We start from the raw sequence: 20,536 nt of genomic DNA on the forward strand, positions 1-20,536 counted from the left end.
GATTGCTCCATCGTGGGGAAGAGAAACGGTGCGCGGCGAGGCCGAGCTCACGCGCAATGGTGAGCTCAGTCTTCCTTTCACAGTGCCCCCGACATGTGGCTGACCGCGCGTCTCGAAAAGTGAAGGACATGGTCCTTGGGGTGGAGCAGGCGGCGGACGAGGACCGACGAATGACCTCGCGCTGCATCATACCAGCATCGGCAGGAGAAGGGCGAGCAGCGCGGGCTCCCCGTCTAACGTGCCCAAGCTCCTGGAGAGGTCGTGCGCATGGCCTGCATTCGGCGTGATTGGCTTATGAGGGCCGTAGGTAGCCGGTTCCTGTAGTAATTCGTTGTCGCGGGCTTTCTTATGTGTTGATGCCCCTCTATGTTCTCGTATGTACTGTTCATGGTAATGCGAGCACTTCGGGTCTACATGCCTATCGCTGCGCTAGGATTTTAATTCTCGTAGTCAAACATAGATCGTTGATGAACACGTACATAGTATGCATGTAGTATGTTGTGCAGAAAAAGGGCACACTATGCAATCCGTCTCACTGTGTTTTCCAGAGTGCATCGTCAGCGTCGGGAAATTTCTTGATGAAACCTCCATTTTCTCGCGATTCTGCACCAAGCAGGTTCGTCAGGTTGGCACACATCCCAAACGTTCGCCGCAATACTACTATCCTTGGCAAGTTTCTGTCTTCGCGTGGAACCCCGTATTACTCCCAGTAGTATTATTCATCCTCGGAGTCATTCCAGTTCTCCTCGACTGTATTCGCCTCCGGCCCCTGAGGCGTGCTCTTGCTCAGTATTTCGTGAGGATGTCGGGTACCTTATTGACTGCAGCGTACCACTCCGATCACGCCATTCGTATGTCCGTATCGATCGTCGGTGGATGCACGAATACGACAGGGCGGTGAACCGGTGCTTGGCCAGCTCAGCCGCGAAGGTGAAAACCAACTCGATGAACCCGAACCGCACCAGCCGTCTCCGTCGTTATCGATGTCCGCTTTGAATAGGGACTGGGCAATCCTCATCACCATACAGCGCATCTCGCAGCTTTATATGACAAGCGGACCATCTTGGGTGACGATCATAAATGATTTCCTCATGAGCGGAAGAAGGCTGAGGACGAGCCTGTAGTGCGCAAGATGGATTCCTATCATATATGCGGTTATGGGATGCAGAATAGTACAAGGAATCTTTACAAGACTCGCCTCAGGCGCCGCACGGATTAATCATTCGTTCAGGGTCTACAAGAACGGGGATATGTCGTTCGGCATGAGCACTTGTTGCACGCCAGGTCATAGCGGTAGTAGCAACCGACATGCTTGTCTTAGACTTCCGCACTCATCGGCGAGCCTTATGAATTCTACCTGGTGGCGACTATGAGCAGCGATGCACCAACGGATAGCTACTTGGTATATCAGATACATCCAGACGAAGGCGCGATAGCAAGGCTTACATATTGCAACACTCAATAGAACTCCTCACGCAATCCCGCATGCGTTTCCGATCGCTCGAATTCACTGACCACAGCATCCGTATGCTTCAAAACAGTTCCGTAAGCAGAGGCGAGACGTGCGTTGGCCACCGATGTCTCCCGCAGAACAATCAACATCCTGCGTTCATACTATCGAGCCTGGGCCGCTTGCGGTTCGCGGTCGTCTTGAGCTGAGCCTGAGCATCGAACTGATGCCGCTGATATTCTCCCCGTTCTGTTTCTTAGAATGTCATAATCTGCCTGCACTATCAAGGAGCTCTTTCATTGAAAGACAGCACAAACCGCACAAGATCCCGCGCATTGCCTAATGCGACTCTGCGAGTCGCGAGATGAGATGCACGAACGATGGGATCAGTCTGACGTGCCGGCGAGCTTGTCAGGATACGTAGGCGTGAGGCATGGCGGTACAAGGGAGTATGCGGAGATGGTGCGGCGCTGAGACAAAGCAGAATGCCGGTAGACGAGGCGTCCATAAGCTGCAACGGTTCATATGAGCAGCAGATTTTACAACGGAGTGGAGAATATTCTGACCAACGAGAGGAGGCCGGCGATGCCTGCACGAAGACTATGGCCGCAAAGCACGAATACTGAGAAAGAAGTTTATCCGCTGACCGGAACGAACAAGATATCGTCCTCTTTAATTCGCTGAAGCAGAATCTCTGGGTACCTTTTGCACTCGAGTCGAGTAGGCGCCCATGTGGGTCACGTGCAAATCGTTATGGGCGCCTGTGCTTCAGACGCGTCAGCGTGAAGTGCCCGACCGCGTCCTCGTCCAGAGTCCAAAGTATCGTCCGCGGAGTCTCCAAAGTCGTCGCCCACAATGCCGCTCGAAGCAACATTAATGATAATCGACAACTCCGAGTACATGCGCAATGGCGACTATCAACCATCACGCTTTGCTGCCCAGTCCGACGCGGTCACCACAATCTTCCAGACCAAGATTGATTCCAATCCTGAGAACACTGTTGGCGTCATGACAATGGCTGGCAAGGGGTGCGTGTAGTGTTCAATGACACCCTTGCGCGCGTTAATTCTATCAACCCAGCCCAGAAGTGCTCGTCACGCATTCCAAAGATATCGGACAGATACTGCAAGCACTCCATGACTCCGCAGACAAGATCGGCGGCGTTGCAGACATCCCCACCGCGATCGCAGTCGCGCAGCTCGCGCTCAAGCATCGACAGAACAAGAACCTCCGGCAGCGTATCGTCGTCTTCGTCGGCTCTCCACTAGAGGGCCAGGGAGCCGACGAGAAGGGCATGACCCGCCTCGCGAAGAAGCTCAAGAAGAACAATGTCGCTGTCGACTTCATAGTGTTCGGTGACGGCATTGAGGAGGGCGAGCGGAGCATTCTCAAGACGTTCGTCGAGAACTGCACGAGCGGAGAGAACTCGTAAGTACCACTTCCCATGCAGGATGATATTGTGCATCCGAGTTGTAGACTGTGACTGCCTGCAGCGCCCATTTCCGGCTCCCGCAGCGCTGACATGCAACTTTGTAGACATTACGTCTCAATACCGCCCGGCCCACATCTCCTCTCGGACATGGTGCTCAACTCGCCTATCCTCGCAGGCGACCGCGGCATCCCGGAGGAGGCCATGGCTGAAATCGCGTCTGGCGGGGGCGCAGGCGGCGCGGGCAACTTCGAGTTCGGTGTCGACCCCAGCCTGGACCCTGAATTGGCAATGGTGTGTCTTCCTTCCCTTAACGCTGTCAGCAAAACCCCCTTGTCCGCCTTACTAACGTTCATTTGATCGCGCACAGGCATTGCGCATGTCAATGGAGGAGGAGCAGGCGCGGCAGGCTGCCGCAGCTCAGACGGCAGTGGCGGCACCTGCGCCGCCAGCAGAGTCGTTGACCGTGCCCGCTGTAGCTGCACCAGTGCCAGCGCCAGCAGCTGCAGCTGCAGCTGCACCGGCTGCTGCGGAGCCGACGGACGAGGAGGAGGAGGCGATGCTGAAGCAAGCGCTGGCGATGTCGCAGGAGCACGAGCAGGAGCAGGACGTGGAGATGGGAGATGCACAAGCGCACGCGGGGGAGGACGAGGAGATGTCAGAAGAGGAGGCGATTGCGCGGGCGATCGAGATGAGCATGCAGGAAGACAAGGAGAAAGAAAAGGACAAAAAGTAGCCTGCTCGGCTGGTGGGCCCCTTGGGCTTGTCCTTCTGTATTGTCGAACTTCGTTTGTTTTCTTTCTCCATCAGCACCCTGCACTGCTGTCGATGTCGTAGTAGGTATATACATCATCTCAAGTTACTGGACTCTTCTGCCGCACTTTGTATTCAAGAATCAATTGCACGTTCCTCCACCTAGGCGCCACCCTACCGGGAGTTGCCGCAGCGATCGCTCGACGCTCGCTATCATACACAGTACCCGCACGTCGTTCATCACACTCAGCACCTCCCGTAATGGCGACCTCGACGACGGCCTCGCAGGAGGAGATGAAGCAGGCTGGCATCCCCCTCGCGTGGAGGGACTCTTGCTCCGCGTTCGTGACCTGCTTGTTCGCGATATCACGCTCATACTAACTCAAGCTCCTCCGTGCTCGAACGCGATTCACGATCAATCAACGCGCGTGCAGGCTGCTCATTCCACTGAATGTATGCCGAAAGCAGAAGTACTACCTGCCATGGGAGTGCGAGCACGAGAAGCATGCATATGAGAAGTGAGTCTCGCCATGCTCATCCAAGGACACGTTGCTCAAGCTGTTAATGCGTGCGGCAGGTGCCAATATGAGGAGTGCGTATGATCGTTTGGATCCGTGTGGAAGTCTTGGTTTCTGACGTGTGTGGTTCCACAGCTATGTTCGCCGGATGAAGCTGCTGTCGAAACAGAAGATAGCTGCACGGGAGGAGGAATCGTGAATTTGTATCCGTCACCGTTTGGCTTTTCTCCGTGTCCATGTCATTTCATTTACTTGCGTTGAACACGCCCAGATGTGCAGGATTCAGACAAGCAGACGCAGGTCAGTTGCGACTGGAAGGTACAGATGCATTTCAGAGTGGGGATGTGCGGCACAGCATGTAATGATACAAGACTATAAGTATGTGCAAAGACGTCCATTACTTCTTCCAACAGCTCCCGCCTTATGTCTTTCTCCCCCTCTCCTTCTCCCACTGACCAACCTCCTTCTTCACCCGCTCCACGACGTCCTCGACCGTGTTCGTCTTTCCAAACGCGTCCACAAACCTCCCGTCGGGATCCATGAAGTAGAAGAAAATCGAGTGGTCGACGAGGTAGTCTTCCTCAGCGGTCACGCCGGGCGGCGTGGAGAAGTAGACGCGGTACGCCTTGCACGCCGCCTTGACGTTGTCATAGGCGCCCGTGAGCCCGACTAGGCGCGGGTGAAACTCGGAGACGTAGCGCGCGACCTGCGGTACGGTGTCCCGCGCGGGGTCGACCGAGATGAAGATGGGCTGTACAATGGGCCCGTAGAGCTTGTCTGCATGTGGATGTGAGCCTGGGTGAGCAGTGCGTGCGATGTGTGAAAGTAGGAGAGCGCACCGAGCTCGGATACCGCCTCGCCCATCTTGTCGAGCTCCTCAGGGCAGATGTCAGGGCAGTTTGTGAACCCGAAATAGATGAGGCTCCATTTTCCCAGCAGGTCCTTGTCCGTGAACGGCTTGCCCTCGTGCGTGATCAGGCTGAATGGCCCACCGACCTTCGGGCGGCCGACTTGTCTGTCCTGCAGTTCCTGCTCTGGCGCATAGTTTGTCTACGATGTGGATTAGAATGCAAGGGGTGACATACGGCGTCGCTCGTGCAGTTTTTGCTTCTCATAGCGGAAGTAAAAGTAGAGTCCGATGCCAGTAGCTACGAAGATGGCGGCGGCGGTCGGGGTGAAGACCTGTTCGCAAACGAGGGGTCGGATGGTTTCTTTACTTAGATATTATACGAGACGCACCCCTACGGCGCCCCTATCCCGCTCGCTCAACGATGGTCCTCCAATCGAATAATGTCTCTTCTGTGCCGCAGGCTGTCTTTGAGGCGACGCGAACGCGCGCAGACTGACAGGCGACGGGCGGATGGACCGCAACGCGCAAGATGTCCTGCTCGAGGTCGCCAACGCCGCACGCAACGCCGACATCGTCAGGCCCAAAAACCAAAAGGAGGAGTAGCTTTTGAGTGAAGTTAGCGATCCGCCCGCATGCGTCGGCGAATGAGCAGCAGTCCAGGTGCAGCGAGATCCCAAATTAGATCTTCGTCTCGATCCAGATCAATGTGCCCGATCGGGCAGGCTCTGTATACTTAACTGGTGGCGTGCGCCACCGACAAACTCGTTCTGCCTCTTACTTTTATTTTCTCAAATTTCCATCATTCGGTTGTACACGCGCACCGTCAGGAACATGGCGAAAGCCACGGAAAAGCGAATCTATCTTACTCGTCATGCGCAGGCCGAGCACAAGTGAGCATTTGGGTCATCATCTCGGAAATAATATTCACTGATCGCGATGCCAGTGTTGCGGAGGACTATACGAGTGCGGTCAAATTGTCGCCTAAGGAGCCTGTACTCTCTCATATTTCATGATTGCTAGTTCACGATGCACTCCTCACCGAGCTCGGTCGCCAGCAAGCCGCCAAATTACATGCCGACACGCACCACACGATCCAGCAGTCTGCCGAGCTGCTCGTCACGAGCCCGCTCCGACGCACGCTCTCGACGACCGTGATCGGATACGAGACTCTTCGCACGAAGCTCGAACAGCAGGGCAAGCAGGTCGTCGTGCTTCCACAGTTGCAAGAAGTGAGTATATGCGCATAGCAAAGACGAGCTCGAATGACAGGAAGAATGCGTTACTGTGGTGTGAGGAGAAGTGCTGATATATTGGGTGCTAGTGTAATAATCTGCCGTGCGATATAGGCTCTGTACGTCCTATCCTCTTTCAAATGTTGCTTTCAGATCATTAATGTCATGTCAGCCCCGCGAAGCCTTGGAGTCCGTCCCCGAATATGCGGGTCTCTCTTTTCACCACCTCGATCCCTCCTGGACATCCAAATCAGAGTTCTACGCCGCCTCGAATTCGGCGCTCAAGGCCCGCGCGCGCTGGGTGCGGCAGTATCTCCGTTCGCTCCCCGAGCGCGAGATCGTCGTCGTCTCACACGGCGACTGCCTCCGCTACATCACAGAGGGACACAAATCGCACCACCCGTGGGCGAATGTCGAGGTGCGAGAGTATACGTTTGCGGTGGAGGAGGAGGAGGATGTGGAGGGCGAGGCGTGGGTTGTGCCTGTAACGAGAGTGGTGAAGGAGGGCGACGACCGGCCGACCTCGTCGGCGAAGGTATTTAAGAATTAGGTGTTTGTGGATACCACATAGAGCTCCCATGCACAGCATTTAGACTGCAGCATAGATATTCAACGTAGGGCTTAAATCTACCGGATAGAAGCAGTACAATACAATTGTTGGATATACTCGTCGTCGGGTGATCGATACACGCTACACTACATCTGACCTTGCATAATAACATTGAGCGTGCTTGAAGTCTAATAGGACCTAGTCACTGGACGTATGGTCGGAAACTCGTCTGCCAGACCATCAGTCATGCAGCCGCATTCTGCCCGCCGAATTCAACAGCTGTGCAATCCTGCGTGCAAGGAGATGACATCAGCTGTTGACTGGTAGGTCGCATGGTGCCCATTCTGCGTGTGGTTTTGATACTCAGAGAAACTGGCTAGATACGGGCTCGATGCCCCGCTAGGACATGACGCTCTTCATCGCAACAGCGCTCACGACGATTTCGTTCACGACCGCGCGTTCCTTCTCAGAATCCATGCCCTGCACCTTGATGGCAGGATCGGCGTCCACCCTATAATACTACAAACCAAGATAAGATAGGTGCGATGTGGCCGGTAATAACAGCACATGAGTACCTTCTTGATCGCCGTCCAGTCCGTTATTTCTCGCAATCTGGTAATGGAAACAAGACTGCCTGACACGACGGCCTGCATGCTTGTAAGCACGCGCTCAGGTGCGAACTCTGGTGACGCAATGCGGATGACCAGGAGTGCGGTCGTGCTATCAGATACACCAAACCGCCGGATGGCTTCGGTAATCTGTGAGCGGAATGGACATCATAGCAGATGAAATAAGGGAAAGACTGTAGGCAGCATGGGACGAACGTTGTTGTTGGGACTGAGGGCCCAGAGGATCTCCGAGTGAATAGTCTTGGTGCGGAGGGTACCCTGTACATGCGCAAGGATTGCTTGCACTATGGCAGTTTGCAGGTGCAGTGGACTAGAAATCTACACGATCGTTCAAAAAATTAAGCGTGCATACACTTCATTAAGACCGCGTGCGCGCTCACCAGGCGGGCATCGACAAATGCAAAGTTGACCGCCTCACGCTCGTGCTCGCCCTCCTGCCCCTCCGTGATGCTCGCACGGATAATGCGCGCACGGACCGCAGCAGCATTGGCGACGTCGGCGAAGAGGGCGACGTGGACGGTGCAGACGTCGGCGGGGAAGTAGGCATAGCGGAAGGTCTGCATGGTCGATCCGAGGAGATCACTCTGGGTGGCTGCGAGTACCGCCAAAGCTGTGGCCGAGGCACTGACCAAGCTCACTCGCCACCATCACCTCCTCGTCTTGTTCTCTGCATTCATCTTCCGCTCTCTTATATTTCTCTATTCTACGGACTGGAAATATTTGAAGTGCATTCGCGGATGAAGGTTTCCAATTACATGCAGTTGCCGTCGGCGTTGCTCGTCGCAGCGCTCGCCCTCGGTGCAGCATCCCTGCCTGTCGACTCGGTCGAGCTGCCCGGGGCGCTCACGCCTGACAACTTCCAGGATACTATTGCGCATGGTGTCTGGTGCGACGCATGCATACTGCTACTGGCCTAGCTAACATCGCCGCTGCAGGCTCGTCGAGCACTTCTCCCCTTACTGCGGTCACTGCCGCAACTTTTCCCCAACATGGAGGCAGCTCGTCGAGGCAAATCAGAACCAGTCCGACCCAGGCATACACCTCACTCAGGTGAACTGCGCCGTCCATGGCGGTAGGCATCAGCGCTCTATTATCATACGTTCACACGTAACTCATACCTACCCCTCGCAGATTTATGCAGGCAGAATCGCGTGGACGGCTACCCCCAGATGAACCTTTACCGCGACGGTGACTTCGTCGAGGCCTACAAGCAGGCACGCACGTTTGAGTTTCTCACCGAATACCTCGCCAAGCACGCGGAGCCCACCACCGTCCCTACTCCCACCGCCGTTGTCGAGCCTACTTTGGAGCCTACTCCCGCACCCGTGCCAGCGCCAGCGCTGCAGGTAAACGCACCACCCGAATACCGTGATGATTCGCGATTCAAAGTTCCCGCGAAAGATTATAACCCGAAGGGTGCCGTGCTGTCCCTGAGCGACGAGACCTTCCGCAGCGCCGCGGACGAGGGACATCTCTTCGTCAAGTTCTTCGCACCGTGGTATGTCCTCAGGCGTGCACCGTGCTCTGTCCTTCTACATGCTCATGTACTTCAGGTGCGGCCATTGCAAGAAGCTTGCGCCGACGTGGACGCAGCTCGCGGGTGTGATGCAGCACAAGCTGGCGATAGCCGAAGTCAACTGTGATGAGCACGCCGCACTCTGCAGCGCAGAAGGCGTAAAGGGATTCCCTACGCTCATCTACTATGGCGGGCAGGGCGCCGGGCGCACCGAGTACAACTCCGGGCGCAAGCTCGAGCAACTGAAGGCGTTTGCGGAGAAAGTGTCGGGCCCGTGGGTCATTCTTTGCAGTTTGAACGCGCCCTTCCAATGCTGATGCGTGCAATTTGATCTACAGACCGGTAAAGGAGATTAGGTATGAGGACTTCGCGGACACGCTCGCCAGTGAGCCCGTGCTCTACCTCTTTCTCCATACTCCCTCGGACACACAGAGCAGGGTAGGTTCTTTTGCTCCTACTTCATCCGATTATCCATCCTGAGCGCATATATGGAACCTGCAGACGGATGTGCTGGACGCAGCGCAGGTGCTCTTCGGCTCGCCCCCGTTGTACATATCGACCTCGCTACAGCTGTTCGAGCAATTCTCTGTCCCCCAAGATGCAGCGGTCCTTCTTGCGCTGAAAGATCACGACTCCGCACCCGTTGCGACGTACACCCTGTCGTCCGATGCGCAGGCCACGGCAAAGGATGGGCTCGTGGATTGGGTATGTCCCCGTCCTCCCCTTCTGCTGGCGCTAACCCACTCTTCGTCCACAGCTTCTCCGAAACCGCATCCCAGCATCTCTCGAGCTTGACTCGGACACATTCCAGGAAGTCATGAACGCGCCGCATCACCCGCTCGTCGTGATCGCTGCCGCGCCCAAAACTCAACTGGATGCTACAGCTGCGAACGTGCGCAGCCTTGCGCGCCAGTGGCGTGCCGCGGGCGGTGACGCCGGCATAACGTTTGTGTGGATGGACGCGGATAAATGGGAGACCTGGCTCAAGAGCATGTATGGGATGACGGCAGTCACGGAACCGACCGTGGTGCTGGCTAATCACTCGGTGAGCGCCGATTTGCTAGGAGGACGTTCGAGGTGATGGACTGACCGCGATTGACAGCGTCTCGTGTACTACGATGCTGACCAGCTCGGCGAGCGCATCCAGCTCACGCCGACAAGTGTCTTCTCTGCGATCACAGGCGCACGGAACGCGACGATACCATACAAGCATTCCGCGAACATCGTGGAGCGAATGGCTCGTGTGCGTTTCTATCCTCAGCGGCGGCCTCCCAAACAAGCTGACGAGTGTTTTCAGTACCTCAATGGAAAGCTTACCTCTATCCAGGCCTTCGTCACGACCTATCCGTGGCGCACCGCCTTCTTCTTCCTCTCCGGCGTCATCTTCGTCATCTTCCTTCTCAAGCGCCTCTTCATCGACGCGGAGCCGCGCGACTACTACAACGCTCGCAAATCCGATAGGCTTGATTGATATCCTGTATGTACATATATATATATCTACTCCTGCATATGGCACACGAGGTAATTCAGCCATTTGCTCTGTTTTGGAATGTGCGACATTAACGCGCTGAAGGTAGCTCCTTTTGCAGTGGTGAAGCGTGAACGAAAGCGATGCTTGACAATTTACCAGTGTCTGTCCATGCTCAAAAAATAGAAGCCATGACAATGTATGAGAGCATATCAGAAAGCGCTATCGGCATGGCAGTGACAGTGTCTTGTCGCATGGCTAGTGGATAGTGGTTGCCTCTTCAAGCTTCAAGCTTCAAGCTTCAAGTTCCAAGTGAGTGCGGAGTGGAAGAACACAGATCATTCGATTAACAGGTGCGACGGTGTGCATGTCTGGTGTCGGCTGCATCATCTCTCGCACAGTACGTCTTAGCCATTCCGCCTTGACCTATGGCCAGACCGCACCAGCATCATCATGGGAGCTTCACATCGCATCGTTTAACGCCCTTGATACGGCAAGCGACGTTATAGTCCCTCCCTCTCTTTGCCGACACATACCGCTCGACTACTAGAATGCAACAGACTAGAACAACATTGAATACGATTTATTACGCCAATGCGCACAACACCGGGGAATTCAGCGAGTCCTGATGTAATATTCAGTCCAATCATAAACATGCACATGCGCGTTACTTGTTGCTTGTTACTCATGCAAACCGGCGTTACGTGAGACGATAATCTACATACAGATTGAGAATACAGTAATATATGGGTGTAAAGCAGCACCGATGCACCAAGGAGCCGGACCTAGGAAGGAGGTGGGACGTTAACTCAAGCAGTGGCCCAAGGAGACACCGATTCGTCGAGCATGATTCCGCTGATGCGGTTGTACACCGCTTGCGGGAATTTTCTATGCAGCACGCAGTGTCAACGAATGAGAGAGCTTCGTTGAATGTTGATGGAGACAGACCTAGCTTGTGCTCTTTCTAGGAGCGCGACAGCGTGATCGCGATTGCCATTGCCTAGCTCCGCGCGAACCATGGTTTCCCATGTTGAAGGCTGTCAATATAACAAATCAGACACTGATACTTCGTCAAATGACAGCACTATTCACCTCGCGATATACCGGGGCGCTGACGGGTACATTTTCAGTAACGGTGGCTTCGCTATCATGAGGAGCATGATTATGAGGCGCTGCAACACCTTCCGGAGGGTCGGCCAAGTTCTCAAAGATATCCCTTGCACGAGCGATGTCCCCAACAGACGCATATCCCCTGATCAGCAAATTAGCAATATACGCAGTCATATGGATCCCGTTCGACGTGAGGCGTTCGATGTAGGTAGGTAAGAGGTCCGTGCGGCGGAGTGTCACCAGGACATTGATGAGCGCCTCAAACACGACTGCGTCAGGCAGCACCGCGCCTGTGCGTTTTGTGGAAGGATGGTTCGCGATTGAGTCGAATACCGCGAGCGCGCGGTCAAGGTTTTTTTGTACACAGCCATAAGAGTTGATCAGCGATGCCCAATGCGTGCCCTGTACGAGAGGCTTAGGTCCGGAGACGACGATTTCGAACACATCTTCCATTGCCTGGGCATCGACTGGCTCAATTGTGCCGTATGCATCCATCAAGAGCTGAGGGGTATCACGTCAGTTTGAGCAGTCACTGTATGCGGAAAGGTGCGAACCTTGTACGTATGCGCGGTGGGGGTGACATGGGCGTCGAGCATGGCTTTGTAAAAGGCAAGGACGCGAGCGCGATCGGGCTTGGTGTGCGTGTAAAGCTGCATCATCGTGTTGTATGGTGGCACCCTAGGCCTAAAGTTCCGCATCTGAACCATTTCCGCAAATAGCGTCTCCGCCGAAGTGGCGTCGCCCACTCGACAACACGCAGCGATCACCGCGCCATACGTCACCGACGTTGGCCACACCTGCTTCGCCTTCATCTCCTGGAACAGCGCAATCGCGTTGTCCGCCCTCCTCGCCTTCGCCAGCTTCGAAATGATAGTGTTGTACAGGAAAATATTCGGCTGCACGCCACGCGAGAGAGCCTCCTGGAATAGTGCCGTCGCGTTCTCTGCGTCATCCGTCGTGTCCTTAACATTATGGATCAGTGCGCCGTATGCGTCTGGGGACGGCGTCCCACCCTGCTCGAGAATGCGCATCCGGTGCACGTGCGCCGCGTCGATGTCGCCTGAATGCGCGAGCCCAATGACCATGTGGTCCTCGATAAGGAACCATCCAAGTGACTGCCACTGCTTGGTCTCCTCCATGGATGCCAGCACCATCTGCGCGTCGCGGTATATTCTTTGCATCTTCTCCATCTCACCTTGCCGCCCGAGCGCGCTGATGAGGCGGGCCATCACCTCGGGTCGCGGATAAACTCCTGCCTTTGTGCCCATCTCGTAGCGCACATACGCCTGCAGGGGCGAAACGTGCGCGTTGAAAGGGAAGAATTCGTCTACGAACTTGCTGTGCCCAACGTCGATACGCACGTGTGCAAAGGAATCCTCGGCCGGCGTGAAGTCCTCTGACAATTGTGGTTCCGCATTGACTCTCGGGCTAAAGTTGCTGATTGAATTGAGGATAGTTTGCAATTGGTTTTCGGTGTAACCCAAGCGTTGCTGGATCTCAACAGGCTTGTTGGTCTCGAGCAAATCATGAACGATGCGGAGCTGCTGCCGGTTCTCGAGATCTGACATCTTATGGCCTTGCTGGAGCATGTCGTCGAGGATAGTCAACAACGGGATACCCTGCATCTCCTCAGGCTTAGCCGCGAGAGCGAACCAAAGTAGCACACGCCATTCCGTCAAAGTCAAGTCAGAGCGCGCAGCGACCCTGGACGCCGCATACGCTTGGAGGCAGTGTTGGCGAGCCGGAGCATAGTGGAGCGCGCTTATTGCATCAGATACGAGGCAGAGCTCCAACGCCTGCTTGAGCGAGACCGCATGTGAATGTTTTGGGAACAGGTCCATTATGAAGCGTTTCACGAATAGCCGAGCGGACTGCATCCTATACAGAGCGCCCTTTGATTCACTGTTCCCAACATCCGCTTGCTCCCGTCCCTTGCCAATCTCGAACTCGACGAACCGTTCGGCAAATTGAATCGCTTTGTCGACCTGCTCATACTCCAAGTATTTTCTCGCGATTATGGTAGCCAGGGAGATTGAGGGATCGCTCTCCAGGAGAGAATTCAGGACGACGAGGTACTGATTGACAATGGTGTCGACCACAAAGTCCAGAAGCGAGACGGCCTCCTCCTTATCCAGTTCCGGGTGAGTCAACAAGTAATATAGATTTGCTTGAACCATCGTGCTGCGCTCGCCCTCCAACAAAGCGAAGTTATCAACTGGCGTGAGCTCAAAAAAGCGTCCAAGAAGCCGGTTCATATCCTGCACCCGGCCGTTGTAAGCCAGTGCCTCCAGCATTGCCTGCCATGCCCTGAAGTCCGGCCGGCTGGGTGTCGTTGAGGGCTCGTACGGGTGACGAGGGCTGGTGTTCTGTTCCAAAAGCTTGTTAAACCATGATAGCGCCGTGTCCACCTCTCCAACCGTACAGAAGGCAGAGATAACCCGAAAGAACGTGGACGAAGCAGGTGGGGGGATATCTGCGACGTTGAGCGCCTCTCCTGCCTGCGAATCGAGCATCTGTTCCAGAAGACCAAGGGCCGCCGTGTGCTGTCCGCCCAAGATGTACGTCTTGATCATCGTATTCCACACCGCGATCCGGCCCGCACGCTCGCTGAAGGCCTTTGCCATATCCGGCATGCCGTCGACCCCGCTCTCCAGCGAAGATGTATCGATGCGGCCGGTCTTGCACGCATCTCTGAATTCGTCGAAGATGTCCTTCGCACCTTGTATGTCGCCGACGTTTGCATAAACGGAGAGAAGATGATAGAAGATGTCTGCCGTGGGCTGGACGTCGCTCCGCCGCTCAAGGTGCCCAAAAACGTGAATTGCGGCGTCAACATTACTGTGGTACGCGCACGACTCGAGTAGCTGCCCGTACACATGGTACGGTAACTTTGCCTTCGTAATCGAACATGCCGTCTGGAAGAGCGTCATTGCAGATCGGAAGTTATTCTCCGCACGCAGGCCCGCGATGCGCTCCTCGTCCGCTATCTGCGCCGGGGAATGGCGAGCACCGAACGCTGCGCGCGATCGCATGCGGATCTCGATGCCCTGGATGGCTTTCCAGATCTCATGGTCACGGTCAGTGAGCGCGAAGATGAGCGTCGTATACGTCCTGAAGTTGGGAAGAACCGACCGCGCCAACATTTCATTGTAGACGTCCAATATGCCTTGCAAGGACTCTCCAGGCTTTCGGGCAATATGCAGGGCGTACAGTGCAGCATTGTATACAGCAGTAGGCGGAGCCGGGACGCGTTCACTTAGCTTACGGACTTCTTGCTGAACAAGCGATGTGCTCCAACGCTCTTTTTGAGACTGGACGAAGATTTCTGAGAGTGCCTGATCCGCCTCTGACGTCTCCTCCTCCCTGACTTCAGGTGGAGGTGTCGGCAGACCCGTGACCGTCAAGTCCACAGCAACTGCAGAGACCGAGGACGAATGAGGGGGAGATGGCGGAGGCGTCTGCAGATCCAGATATTCGCTAAGTTCGGCTGGAATGGATGCCGTAGATTCATAGCGGACAGACAGTTGATATGAGGATGGTTTGGGGAGCAGAAGTGCCGTTGCCTGGCTGGACAGCGTTGATGTACCAACAGCGCGATCCGTGAATAACTGCCGGGAACGAGAGTGAGGGTAAACGGTCCGCAACACGGCTAATTTCTTGGCGCGGTGCTCTTGAAGGACGAGCGAGGTGCTCTTTCTTCGCGGAGAAGGCTTGAAAGAGGCAGACGGACCTTCCTCCTGATCATCGCTGCGACTCTGCCCATTATCGTTTGTAGAGATCGGCTCGGCTTGCGTGATTACGCGACCAACTCCCTGACAGACGACGAGGTAAGCTGAGGATTGCTATCAATTCCTGCCACGGCGATGGTAGACCAAGGCAGAATGGCAGCGGCAAAAGGCAGATAAGAATTAATCAGCATATATCACTCACCGTGTAGCCGGTGTATGGACGACTGCCAGCGTGATACTTGGCGCCTCCAGAACCCGTTCCATGGCTGTTCCAGCCCGAATTCGAGGATGACGCTCCATTCCACCCGCCTAGGTTTCCGCCAGCGGTGGGGGAGTTGGTCGAAGACTGGAGCTGGAGGACATTCCTGATAGTGTGTCCGGTCTGATTCTGGGCTGCGGCGACGGCACGGCTAGTATGGTGCAGAAGGGAATTTGCTACCTTTGGCAGCATCGTTAACCCGGGGTGCAAAGGGCCTCAGAAATGGCGAGGCGCCAAGGAGGGACGCAGCACCGGCAAGAGAGCAGCCAGGATGGGACCGTGGCTGTCGTGGTGTAAAGCAAAGGTAGTGGCAGTCGCGCAGAGAGAATTAACGAGCAGCCAAGTTGCCGCAGAGCTCACCCCATACCTCCGGCACCGCAATTTCGACTCGAATTAATTTCCCCCGGATTGCCCCGTAGCCCTCTGATTTGGTCACATGACCACCTACTACCTCTTTTGGCAGTCGCCAATTCATTGCTGCCAGTGCCACCAACAGTGCTCATACCCCTCCACAAAAGCAGGTACCATGAAGCTCGTACGGTGAGTCACGCAGTGGGATTTAAATGCTGAGGTTGTGTCGAGGGCTAAATATTGAAATGACATCCTTGGTACCAGGTTTTTGATGAAATTGAACAATGAGACGGTCACCATCGAGCTCAAGAATGGTTCTGTCGTGCACGGGACGATCACTGGTATGAGAGTGTGCGATCTCTGCAGGAGGTGCACTGACTTCGTGTGCTGTTAGGTGTCGACATGCAGATGAACACGCACCTCAAGACCGTCAAGATGACGGCACGCAACCGCGAACCGACCTCCCTCGACTCGCTGTCCATCCGCGGCAACAACATTCGCTACTTCGTCCTTCCCGACGCCCTCCCCCTAGACACTCTGCTGGTCGATGACGCGCCGAAACCTAAGAACAGGAAAAAGGACGAGGCAAGGGGCCGCGGGCGCGGAAGAGGCGGCGTGGACCGTGGGCGTGTCCGAGGACGGGGACGGGGAAGAGGACGGGGCTTCTGATCGTGGCGTGGATGGGGTGGATATCCGTTCACTTTCATGTGCTTGGAGCGCGTGTTCGCCCACGCAAAAGAGGGAGCGTCGCCCCCTGCTAGTGTATCATACGTCCTTCTACTGCTGTTGTTTTTGGTCTGTACATCGCAATGCTCTCATGTGAACCACGGAGCTCTTGAGAGCTTTGTCGCATTTTTCAATCTTCTCGACACGATACACTGGTTTGTCCTCCGGCGAGGTCGCAGAACGTATCCAAAACACGAACGATAGACCGAGGTCAACGCGCATTTCGTCAGTTGAACTGAATGAGATGGTTCTGCCTCGGCTAAGGCCCACCTTCTCGCTGCCTCCCACCGTCCGGCAGCTTCTTTCGTCCCAAATTCCTTCTGGGTCGTCCGTGGAAGTGTCTGGTTGGGTCAAGTCAATTCGAAAACAAAAGAACATCGCCTTTGCAGTGATTACCGACGGGAGTTTAGAGCAAGGACTACAGGCTGTCTTTCCTGATGTTACCCAAGCCAAAGCGTACGTACTGCAATTTTCCGTCTCCCACAGAGCCCACGAGTGATGTACACCATTAAATTAACAGTCTAACAAACGGAGTGAGCGTGCGCCTAGGCGGCACAATCTCAGACAGCCCAGGGCGCGGGCAGGACAAGGAGCTGCAGGTCAGCTCCGTCGAGGTCGTAGGCGACTGCGACTCAGCGGTGCGCACGGCTGCTTTCTTTCACTTATTCCTGCTGATCAACGCGCCGAAACAGACATATCCCATTCAAAAGAAAGCCTTGACGGTGGAGTACCTGCGCGACCACTGCCACTTCCGCGCCCGTACAGATGCTATCGCGTCCATGCTCCGGCTACGAGACTCTGCATCGCGCTCTTTGCACCAATTTTTCGAGGTAGCACTCCTCTATCTCTCTCATGCCCGCACGTTTCTGACACAGCGCAGACGCACGGCTTCACCAACGTACACACGCCCATCCTCACCTCGAACGACTGCGAAGGCGCAGGAGAGACCTTCCGCATCGCGCCCACCTCCTCTCCCCTCACCTCCTCCTCACCCTCGCATGTTCAGCCCGAGTTCTTCGGCCACCCCGCATACCTGACCGTCTCCTCTCAGCTGCACCTCGAGGCGCTCGCCGCGTCGCTCTCGCGCGTGTACACCCTCTCTCCCTGCTTCCGCGCAGAGCGCTCCCAGACCAACCGGCACCTCGCCGAGTTCTGGATGCTCGAGGCCGAGTGGGCGTTCACGCGTACCGTCGATGATATCTGTGCGCTCGTCGAGGCTGCCGTGCGCACCACGCTCGCGGACTGCCGTGGCGCGTGTGAAGCTCTCGCGAAGCACAGCGAGCGGAAGGAGCTCCTGAACGAGCTTGATAGCGCACAAGAAAGCGTATGGGCCCGCATCAGCTACACGGACGCGGTGAAGGAGCTGGAGGCGCACCACGCCGCTGCGCGCACGTTCGTGTTTGAGCCTGCGTTGGGCAAGGCGCTACAGAGCGAGCACGAACGCTGGCTCGCAGAGGAGGTCGTGCGCGGTCCCGTGTTTGTGACGGACTATCCTGCGGAGCTCAAGCCGTTCTACATGCGCGCGAACGATGACGGCCAGACCGTAGCGTGTTTCGACCTACTCATCCCACATTTGGGCGAGCTGGTCGGGGGATCTCTCCGCGAGGAGCGGTTGGATCTCCTCGAACGTGCGCTGGATCACCATAAACTGTCGAGGGAGGATTATGATTGGTATGTGGATTTGAGGAAGTTTGGAGGGGCGCCGCATGGTGGGTTCGGTATGGGATTCGAGCGGTTGATTAGCTGGATGGGCGGGATTGATAATGTACGAGAGTGTATCGCGATGCCGAGGTGGGCGGGGAGGATGCTGCTATAGCACGATGCTTGCTTTATTGAACGCGATGGCCAGATAGAGTCAACACAGTACAGCCAATGTGCATATATTGGTTGTATGGGTTGACTGTATACAACATGAGTACAGACTATACAATACCAACACCATGTAGAAGCTCCTCTGAGGAGTCGAGCATGTAATAATCATTAAGACCAGATCCCGGCGACTACTCTCGTCCTCCACTTTCGTACCACAAGCCCGACGCTAATCGGACCCACAATCGTGCACAACAGGATCGCCCAAATGCACACCAAGAATGCCTCTTCCCCGAGCAGCGCCTCGCCATCGCCGTTCCCCTGCCTTGCGATCTGCGCGATCAGCAGGCCGATCTCCCCGCGCGAGACCATCGCGAAGCCGAAGAACGCCGCAGGGTAGAGCGACGCGAGGACCGCGGTGCGGAGAGAGGTTCGGCACTCAGGCGCACGGGGGTGCGCAGGATGGGGAGGGGATTGCTTCCCGACTTGATCCCTGCCGGTGCAGATCGTCCATAGCATGATGGGCAACCCGACCGCGAACTTGCAGAGGAACATAACCACGGCGAACATTACTCCGCGCCAGAGGACAGTCGGGTCCCATAGAGAAAGAAAGGGCTGGCAGGCGTGCCAAGTTGTGGCAAATTAACGTCTGATCATTTTCCACACAAAAGAAAACACTCACAATTGCATAACCGATGCTCGCAAAGAATAGCGGAGCAAACATGTGCTCTTGTAAGGGACTGATCATGCGCGAGAACACGGCTTCGAACGATAATGCTTCTGTCCGCTCCGTGTGACCCTCCGCACCTTCAGGCGGTCGAGCGATGTACGACAACGTCAGCCCGGCAACGTATGCCCCGAACAACATACTGCTTCCTGTATCTGAGGGGTACACATCCAGATGAGTTTGACACAAGAGGGACACCGTATTTTTTATGCAATGTGCGACTTACAGTATGCAATCGCTGCAAATGCGCTGAGGACACCGACCATGATAGCTAACTTCACTGTGTCCGCATGTGCTTCCGTGCCCCAGTCACTCAGTCCCAGGCCGTCCTTCTTCTCATTCCGGAGGAATCCCGGAACCCAACCCCAACCTTTACCTTCACGCCGCGGAGCACACCATCTTTCGCCGATGCCACAGAACCAGAATGCGGGACGAAGGATAAAGCGCGCAGCAAGAGGCGTGATGGTCGCTATAAGCAGGGAAGACAGCAGAGGCCGAATAACCGACCAGGCTAAGTGAGACGACTGTGTGGATGAACCGGATGTGCTCAGGACGGTGAGCGCAGGCATGAGTGCCGCGATGACCAAGCCAACAACGTCATCTATAATCGCAGCGCTGATGAGCACTGTACCTATACGTGTCCGGTGGAGGGGCGTCGAGGACGGCGCAGGAGAGCTGGAGAGGTCTGCGACGGAACACTGCTCCCCACAATCTGCAGTACATAAGAATGTTCTTGGGATAGGGTGGACAGGGCGTACCTAGCTCAACAACTTCTATTGTGTCCTCTACTTGAGAAGCAGTTTTCTTTCGAAGGGCGTCATGTGGAGCGGGGGGACTGCCTCTCTTGCTCACACTGTTCAAAGCTGCCAAGGTAGTGCCGAGGCTAGTCGAAGATAGCGCAGCACCGGCAGCGAATGCTTCCAGCGGCGTATATCCGTAGGCAGTGGGAAGGAGGGCGAAGGAGAGAGCAATGGGGAGACCGATACCTGTCAACGCGCACAGGCACGAGAGGAACAGGTTGGACACGAGTAATGGGAGGTTGGTCGAGAGGCCACCTAGTAGTGCAACCGATGATAAGTCTCGTCTACAGTTACTGATTTCTTGAGCATAATACACACGGAACGATCCCGGTGTTGCAAAAGTACGCCACATTATGCAAGGACATATTCACAAACCTTCAAACACGATAAGAAGCAGTCCTAAGTATCCTAAGATGTTGAACGTCGTCTCCCATTCATACGACAGGATGTTTGCAAGAGGGGAGCCATAGACAATGCCCAAGCCAAGTTCTGCTATGAGGCCAGCATACAGTAGGTAATCGCCTAAGATACGGACGACGTTCAGCAGGTACAGAAAAGAGGCCAAGACGAGGAGTCGGACAAGAGACGGCTCGGTAAAGGGGAATGAGCGGGATTCAGACATTCAAAAAGA

The 20,536-nt window shown here is 55.4% G+C and overlaps 11 protein-coding genes across 11 annotated transcripts; 7 read left to right on the plus strand and 4 right to left on the minus strand.

The window, feature by feature from the left end:
• Nucleotides 1-386: 386 nt before the first annotated feature.
• On the plus strand, nt 387-939 carry LAESUDRAFT_33720 (uncharacterized protein). Its single transcript, XM_040902074.1, has one exon. The coding sequence runs from the start codon at nt 485-487 to the stop codon at nt 899-901; it is 417 nt and encodes a 138-aa protein (XP_040770695.1). The 5' UTR covers nt 387-484; the 3' UTR covers nt 902-939.
• A 1,308-nt stretch (nt 940-2,247) lies between these two features.
• On the plus strand, nt 2,248-3,683 carry LAESUDRAFT_719515 (uncharacterized protein). Its single transcript, XM_040907648.1, has 4 exons — nt 2,248-2,478; nt 2,531-2,878; nt 2,987-3,173; nt 3,250-3,683. Exons 1-4 carry the CDS (start codon nt 2,306-2,308, stop codon nt 3,613-3,615), a joined length of 1,074 nt encoding a protein of 357 aa, XP_040770696.1. The 5' UTR covers nt 2,248-2,305; the 3' UTR covers nt 3,616-3,683.
• Nucleotides 3,684-3,831: 148 nt separating this feature from the next.
• Nucleotides 3,832-4,349, plus strand: LAESUDRAFT_690427 (uncharacterized protein; the record flags this gene model as incomplete). Its single annotated transcript, XM_040906067.1, has 4 exons — nt 3,832-3,973; nt 4,067-4,150; nt 4,210-4,224; nt 4,286-4,349. Exons 1-4 carry the CDS (start codon nt 3,894-3,896, stop codon nt 4,347-4,349), a joined length of 243 nt encoding a protein of 80 aa, XP_040770697.1. The 5' UTR covers nt 3,832-3,893.
• Nucleotides 4,350-4,571: 222 nt separating this feature from the next.
• LAESUDRAFT_746519 (SCO1 protein) lies at nt 4,572-5,660 on the minus strand (the record flags this gene model as incomplete). Its single annotated transcript, XM_040911418.1, has 4 exons — nt 5,390-5,660; nt 5,236-5,332; nt 4,990-5,184; nt 4,572-4,945 (listed from the first exon to the last, which is right to left on the minus strand). The coding sequence occupies exons 1-4, from the start codon at nt 5,570-5,572 to the stop codon at nt 4,572-4,574; spliced, it is 849 nt and encodes a 282-aa protein (XP_040770698.1). The 5' UTR covers nt 5,573-5,660.
• A 171-nt stretch (nt 5,661-5,831) lies between these two features.
• Nucleotides 5,832-6,782, plus strand: LAESUDRAFT_754185 (phosphoglycerate mutase-like protein; the record flags this gene model as incomplete). The annotated part of the gene is made up of 5 exons (XM_040911855.1): nt 5,832-5,890; nt 5,944-5,963; nt 6,021-6,229; nt 6,322-6,351; nt 6,405-6,782. The coding sequence occupies 5 exons, from the start codon at nt 5,832-5,834 to the stop codon at nt 6,780-6,782; spliced, it is 696 nt and encodes a 231-aa protein (XP_040770699.1).
• A 405-nt stretch (nt 6,783-7,187) lies between these two features.
• LAESUDRAFT_604180 (CGI-121-domain-containing protein) lies at nt 7,188-7,974 on the minus strand (the record flags this gene model as incomplete). Its single annotated transcript, XM_040903102.1, has 4 exons — nt 7,188-7,301; nt 7,358-7,540; nt 7,607-7,729; nt 7,792-7,974. Coding segments are annotated over 4 exons (603 nt in total), but the record flags the coding sequence as incomplete, so codon positions are not given.
• Nucleotides 7,975-8,032: 58 nt separating this feature from the next.
• Nucleotides 8,033-10,591, plus strand: LAESUDRAFT_719520 (thioredoxin-domain-containing protein). The gene is made up of 10 exons (XM_040907649.1): nt 8,033-8,297; nt 8,347-8,483; nt 8,543-8,909; nt 8,965-9,201; nt 9,266-9,365; nt 9,429-9,632; nt 9,685-9,972; nt 10,030-10,170; nt 10,225-10,448; nt 10,501-10,591. Exons 1-9 carry the CDS (start codon nt 8,167-8,169, stop codon nt 10,396-10,398), a joined length of 1,779 nt encoding a protein of 592 aa, XP_040770701.1. The 5' UTR covers nt 8,033-8,166; the 3' UTR covers nt 10,399-10,448; nt 10,501-10,591.
• Nucleotides 10,592-10,946: 355 nt separating this feature from the next.
• Nucleotides 10,947-15,976, minus strand: LAESUDRAFT_719521 (uncharacterized protein). Its single transcript, XM_040907650.1, has 5 exons — nt 15,436-15,976; nt 12,060-15,317; nt 11,488-12,006; nt 11,344-11,432; nt 10,947-11,283 (listed from the first exon to the last, which is right to left on the minus strand). The coding sequence occupies exons 1-5, from the start codon at nt 15,682-15,684 to the stop codon at nt 11,205-11,207; spliced, it is 4,194 nt and encodes a 1,397-aa protein (XP_040770702.1). The 5' UTR covers nt 15,685-15,976; the 3' UTR covers nt 10,947-11,204.
• A 138-nt stretch (nt 15,977-16,114) lies between these two features.
• Nucleotides 16,115-16,512, plus strand: LAESUDRAFT_639491 (Sm-like ribonucleoprotein; the record flags this gene model as incomplete). Its single annotated transcript, XM_040903546.1, has 2 exons — nt 16,115-16,184; nt 16,238-16,512. 2 exons carry the CDS (start codon nt 16,115-16,117, stop codon nt 16,510-16,512), a joined length of 345 nt encoding a protein of 114 aa, XP_040770703.1.
• Nucleotides 16,513-16,577: 65 nt separating this feature from the next.
• Nucleotides 16,578-18,601, plus strand: LAESUDRAFT_33813 (asparaginyl-tRNA synthetase). Its single transcript, XM_040902080.1, has 4 exons — nt 16,578-17,025; nt 17,090-17,207; nt 17,262-17,399; nt 17,450-18,601. The coding sequence occupies exons 1-4, from the start codon at nt 16,814-16,816 to the stop codon at nt 18,383-18,385; spliced, it is 1,404 nt and encodes a 467-aa protein (XP_040770704.1). The 5' UTR covers nt 16,578-16,813; the 3' UTR covers nt 18,386-18,601.
• On the minus strand, nt 18,550-20,527 carry LAESUDRAFT_639001 (Sodium/hydrogen exchanger; the record flags this gene model as incomplete). Its single annotated transcript, XM_040903510.1, has 6 exons — nt 18,550-18,993; nt 19,061-19,260; nt 19,332-19,434; nt 19,465-19,806; nt 19,877-20,160; nt 20,281-20,527. 6 exons carry the CDS (start codon nt 20,525-20,527, stop codon nt 18,550-18,552), a joined length of 1,620 nt encoding a protein of 539 aa, XP_040770705.1.
• Nucleotides 20,528-20,536: the final 9 nt, after the last annotated feature.

The sequence above is a fragment of the Laetiporus sulphureus genome, assembly GCF_001632365.1.
Source record: "Laetiporus sulphureus 93-53 unplaced genomic scaffold LAESUscaffold_1, whole genome shotgun sequence".
Lineage (NCBI taxonomy): Eukaryota > Fungi > Basidiomycota > Agaricomycetes > Polyporales > Laetiporaceae > Laetiporus > Laetiporus sulphureus.